This window comes from Vairimorpha necatrix, chromosome 7 (genome assembly GCF_036630325.1).
Source record: "Vairimorpha necatrix chromosome 7, complete sequence".
NCBI lineage: Eukaryota > Fungi > Microsporidia > Nosematidae > Vairimorpha > Vairimorpha necatrix.
The window spans coordinates 675,175-681,740 of NC_088822.1; the positions used below are offsets into that span (position 1 = coordinate 675,175).

The window sequence follows — 6,566 nt, forward strand, 5'->3', positions numbered from 1 at the left end:
ATCATCGTCAATTAAAGAATGGTAAATTATACCCATCTGTTCATCCGTCCATTCATTGGCAGTAGCCAATGCTTCAAATTTCTCCATATGTTTTAAATTACAATCTCTTTTAATGTCTTTAATTTTATAGATTTTTTCTTGGATGGTAATTGGAGTTCCAATTACTTTTTTCTCAAAGGTTACACTTTCCTTTAAAACATTAACTTCACTCAATAATACTTGGTTTTTTTTCTTTACTGTAAGTGAATCTCTAACACTTAATGAATTCATTGTGGTGTTTCCACCAGGGAGATGGCCATAATGTAAATAGCATTCAAGAATGCTTCTCCCTGCACCTAAATTAGTTTTATTTAAATTATGTTTATTAACTTGCCCCTGTGGGCTTTCATAGTTCCTCATGTGAGGGGGTAGGGTGTAAGATACCCTCCCGTTATCGTTGTAGACTCTCTGTTCTCTTCTCATCTAAAAATCGATGGGTCAAAATAAAAGAAAATATTTATAGCAAAATATTTTCTAGAAAATTCACTTGGAGGGAAAATGAAATAAAAATAAGTAATGTGGTAAATAATACCACAGTAAGTTCTGTCTATTGAGTTATTAAAATAATTTTTTTAAAATTAAAAATCAAAATAAAATTTAATTAGACCATTTTCGGAAAATATAAATCATTAATTTCACGGCTTTGTTTTCCAAAAAAAGCCAAATTTTTAAACTGGTATTTATAGATTGAGAAGTGGAAGATAAATGTAGACTTATCTATACGTTCAAATATCCTCTAAAACATCTTAATATAAAGGGATAATATCGTGGGTGTAAAAAATGAGGATTCTTAAATTTTTTATAATTCATTTTTTTCTTCCAAAACTATTTCTTTAGAAATTTTTTGCTAAAAAAGTACTATAAAATATGACTGTAATTATTTAGTAGGTTGATTAAAAAATACTTTGGAGACCTTGTAATACAGCCAATATTATGTCATAATTTGAAGAATTGGCTCGAGGTGAAAAAAAACTCTCAAAACCACGCTTTTCATATTTTATTTCTTCTAAGCCGCTTTCTTTGATACTGTGAGTATTCAAAGTGCATGTTATTATAACAAAGAAAATAATTTAATGATAAACGATAACTATATAGTTGGACAAAAAAATTAAATATCAAAAGATATTTTTGGTTACTGTAGAGAATAAAGAACCACATCTTTATGCTATTGTAGATCTGATTATTAAGAGAAAGATGTGAGATTTGAAATATGTACATTATATATATTGAATACAATCTTATCTCCCATATCAAGCATTTTTCAATTATCAAACTTTTTTCTTAATTTTTTGATCATAAACATAAAAATTTTTATCTAACAAAACTAATCTTAAGAACTTTTTTTATTTCACCCCAAATGATTTTTTTATTAGATTTCATCTTTTGTTCTCAATTAAATACATATGAAAATGTTGAAAATTATGTACACCAAGACATATACAATGCTTATAAATTTCCACGTACTCCTAAAGGTATAACTGGATATAGCCCATACAACGAACTCGAACAAAAAAATTTTCGAGTGGATTTAATGAACATCGAATCTACATGTGATTTTTATTGTAATAAAGAACATATTGACGATAATACTACAAATGGTAGTATTTCGAATTTAAATAAATCCTTCCATAATCATGATTATTTGGAAAAGGAATACGATTTATACATGCAGTGTGATTACTGGCGTAGAAACCCTGATGATAATGGCATTGAACTATTAGAAAATCCTATTACTGCCCGACATAAGAATTTTCAAGACGAATCATTGCCTATTAAATATATCAATAGTCCTGAACAAAACATGAATACTTATCTATCGAAATCAAAAACATCTTCTTTTTTAGATAGTTGTAAAAACTTTCAAGACGAATCCTTGCTTTTTAAACATAATAACAGCTCTGACCCAAATGTGGAGACTTGTCTATCAGAAACAAGAACAAGTTATATTGCCGGTATTTCTAATGATTTGCAAATCGTACCTTTTCCACTTAATTATAATATTGGTTCTGAGCAAAATATAGAAACTTTTCTATCGGAAACAAGAACAAGTTTTTCTCCAGATAGTTATAATGATATTAATGATGATTTTGACATTTATTTTTTATCAAAGGACGACGATCAAAATCTTCCAATAGACGATATAACTTTAGAAAGAGAGACTTTGGCCACTAATTCATTTTTTCCGAATGCTGATTCGGTGATATGTGATGAAAAAAACGAATCTGAGCCAAGAACTAATCTCGATATATCGGAATCAAAAACAAAATTTAAATCGGCCATTAACGACACAAAATCACATTCAAATTGCAGAATTACCCAAAATTGGGAACTTTATAGAAGGCCAACTTATGATCAATCTTTAAATTTTGACGAAATAAGAAAAAACATAACTGAATGCTACAACCAAATGACATTTTTCGCCCAAAATTTGAAAAAAAAATTTCAAAAAAAAAATGATAAATGTACAAGCAATAAAAAATATTTTAAAAGAGATAAAAATACCGGAAAATATTATAAAGAAATTAGAACGTTGAAATCTAATTCTTTGCATAAATTATTCGACATACATTTACCCAGAATCAAAAATGAAATAAGTGAAACGACTGTAGACTGTAAAATTAAGATTTTAATTCTTGATTTTATAAAATTAATTGAATTTTTAGCATCAATTTTTAATGAGAAAATAAAAACACATCGGAGGAAAAAAATTACAAACATACAACTAATAAAGGTTCATAATCATAATAAAGAACTATATTTGATACTAGAAAAAATACCAATCATAGTAACAACGGAAAAATTGATAGATAAATTAAAATCCTACTATTTTGGAAATTCATATAGTCGAAAAACCGTGTTTCAAAATATAGAAATAATAAGGACTAGTTTAATGAAATTATTAGATAATTCAAACAAAATTATAGTGAAATATGAAGAGTTAAATAGATATATACTAAGATAAAACTTATTAATTATAATTTATAATCAATAAATTTAATATAATCTAAAAGTATTTTATAATCATGTTTATATCAATTTAAAAGATATTTCGATGCTATTGTTTTAAAAATTTTAGTAAATTTATGTTTTTTATCGTTAAAAAAGACGTCTTTGTAATTATGAGATAATTAAAGAGGTTATATATAGCCTAAAGGAAATACATTATAATTTCGAATTTAGTAGTTTGAAAGGTCATAGATTCTGATGATATTGTGGTGCGAGCTGCCTTCCTGGCCGCTCGGCTTGTTTAAATAATTTACTTTATAATAATTTTTATTGACTCTTGTTCTTTTCATAACTCGGTGAAGGGCTAGAAATTCATCCTTTTATGTTTTATTTTTAATAAATGTCAAGCATGTCAGTTATTGGAGGGAAAGCTGGCCTCTTGTACAGCTTTCCATATTCTGACATTATTTACTAGATTAGACATTTTCTTATTCGTCATTTGTTTGTTGACGAAGACGTATTTGTTTACGTCTATGACTCGGCTGTAATTGAGATATGACAGACGAGGGGTTCGAGTATTAGAGTCTCACTGGGCTTGTCATAGGGACAGGAAGGATGTCGTGTGACGCACTCCCCTCCTTTCGAAGGATCCACTCTGCTGGATCTGATTCTTCAATCCACATGATATCCTTCCTATTCACTTTGTATTCTTTCTCGTCTAGTAAATAGTTCCTATACAGTCCACCATCACCCGACCTTTTATTAAGTCTAGCAATTTCCTCGCGGTTACTGTTAAATTTCCTAATTTTTTTAATCAATGATTTTTTCCTTTTAAATCTTTTAGGGAATCTTTTGTCCCTTCGTCTCGTATATGACTGCTGATATTTTTTCTTTTTGTTTGGTGTAATATTATCTTTTATTTTGCTAAGCGTTTCTAATGGTTTATTTGTTAAAGGTATCGGCTGCCCTGGTTTAGTTGTAGGTGCCACAAGTTTTTTTACGCTTAAAGTTGATCTCAAGGATTTCTGTTTGTTTTCTACTACCCCGCGTTGTGAAACACAGTCCACATCATTAATTTCAACACCTTCGTCTGTTAAAATTTGACTAACTTCTTTCGTCCTTTTGCGACTTTCGAGACTTTCTTCTTGTTCATCCTCTGTTATTTTACTTGGATGGTTTTCGAATTTCATTTCATCTTGTAAATGCTTAGTATTTTTATTCTTTTTAAATTTCATTTTTGGCTTATAAAATATATTCTTCCCATCTATGGGTTTCTTTATGCTTTTCTTTCGAAGTTTCGGTTTTTCTATTTTGCTGTTATTGTCCTCCATCTGTAGTTCCTCAGATGATTTTGAAACTAGCACCGACTTTTGTTTCTCGGGGTTGACTTTGTTTCTAATCGATGTATCGATATGTAGAGGTTTTGGTTTAAAATTCGTTTCCGTGTTTTCTATTTCTTTCATTTCATATTTTATGGTATTTGTATTGTGATTATTAGATTTACTTTTTATATTAGAGTTTATCTTTTGTTCATATCTCTTACAAAAGTTTAGTAAGTCTGCCCATGTACTACATTCCTCGATTTTATCTAATAAATAGTAATCGTTGCCGAGATAATCCACTATCTTCTTCATGGCATTTCTTATCTTCTTTTTGTTTCTTTCGGAAGATTTCATCAATTCATACACATATGTTATGATGTCTTGGAATTTTGGGCCGTTCATAATTAGTTCCCAAAATATTTTTTCATTGTCTTCGGCTTCTCGTGCCGGTAAATATTCCTCTTCAAATTCTTTTTTGAAGGTTTCATAATCTAAAATCTCAAAGCTTTCCTTTGCTTTAAACCATGCAAGAGCTTTAAATTCGAGTTTAGTTTTGATTATTTTAAAGATTTGTTCTGGTGTTTTCTCACCCTCTAATTCAATAAATTGTTGTATGAAGTCTCTGGGGTTTTCTCCTCTAGTCCCCTTAAATTTATAAAATCTTTCTGTAGTTAGCATCCCTGCTAACTTTTTAATAACACTCTCTATGTTATCCTCGGCATTCGCGTTGTCGCCATTGTGGTGCGAGCTGCCTTCCTGGCCGCTCGGCTTGTTTAAATAATTTACTTTATAATAATTTTTATTGACTCTTGTTCTTTTCATAACTCGGTGAAGGGCTAGAAATTCATCCTTTTATGTTTTATTTTTAATAAATGTCAAGCATGTCAGTTATTGGAGGGAAAGCTGGTCTCTTATACAGCTTTCCATATTTTGACATTATTCACTAGATTAGACATTTTCTTATTCGTCATTTGTTTGTTGACGAAGACGTATTTGTTTACGTCTATGACTCGGCTGTAATTGAGATATGACAGACGAGGGGTTCGAGTATTAGAGTCTCACTGGGCTTGTCATAGGGACAGGAAGGATGTCGTGTGACAGATATAATTGGGGTAACAACATTAAAAAAATTTGTTTATTTTTAGAATCTTCAAGAACAGGCGAACATTCTGCATACACAGTAATAAAATATTATGGGCTAGGTAAATATCTCCGGGATTACCGATTCAATATAGTAAATTGAATGTATTATCTTTGCTTTAAGCATAAAAGAACGCATGAGATGTCCGTGTGCGAAAATGTAATAGTTATAAAAATGTTAGTAAAGCTATCAAAATTCGACTTATTTTATATTGTGTGTTTGAAAAAACAAAAGTACGCCTATTTCTTGCAAAACTGCCATCATATGTCCTTTTGTATTTAATTTGTAATCCTCAGGAAAAATTGCTAAGCTAATTTTGCATGCATTTCGATTTATAATTTTATGCAAGAGATGAAACCTAATGATATAATATTAGCGATCAACACATAATATAGAATGCATATACACAAAAATAAAAAAATCGCATATGTAAAAAAAAAATCTAAAATGAAGTTTTTACACATCCTGTTTTATTATATTAAGTAAAAAAAATACATTATTAAGATTCGATATTGTGTTAACATGAACAAAGGAGACCTTTATTTTTTCTTTCGTGATTGCTTTGTCCGCGATTATTTTATTTATACATTTTCTGACTTTAGAGCCATATTTAAATTGCAATATTATATATTCGTAAAAGATAAAATTAGAACAACAGTATGAAGATTAAGAATATAAATAAACATATAGCATAAAAAACTCTTTTCTGACTGTTGGGTAATCAACCTTCCACTAACTGTACTAAAATCACAATAGGTACCCAAATATTCTTAAATAGTATTTTAACAATTATAATTGTAGGAAGTGCTACACATGTCAAATATATGGTGTCATTGTTTTGACATATTTGACATGTCGTTTCATTAAATATTTTATAATAATTAAACCCATGTTTTTATCCCAACAATTTGGCGACAACGTCAGGAACTTTCTCATTTTCAGAAATAAGAGAAAGATGATCCACAGCAGTTCTTGGAGGACTTGCAGGATGTGGGGAGGCTGATGGAGTACAGTGAGAGTAAACTTGTACTCCTTTTCAGAATGTCGTTAAAAGATGAAGCGAGGGATTGGTTGATAGCGCAGCCAATTGGTCTTTCACTTGGAAGACTGAAATTTTT

General features: G+C 29.7%; 1 protein-coding gene across 1 annotated transcript; it reads left to right on the top strand.

The window, feature by feature from the left end:
* Positions 1 to 1,396: 1,396 nt before the first annotated feature.
* VNE69_07099 (uncharacterized protein) lies at positions 1,397 to 3,001 on the top strand (the record flags this gene model as incomplete). The annotated part of the gene is made up of 1 exon (XM_065474103.1): positions 1,397 to 3,001. The coding sequence occupies one exon, from the start codon at positions 1,397 to 1,399 to the stop codon at positions 2,999 to 3,001; it is 1,605 nt and encodes a 534-aa protein (XP_065330175.1).
* Between the last annotated feature and the right edge of the window lie 3,565 nt (positions 3,002 to 6,566).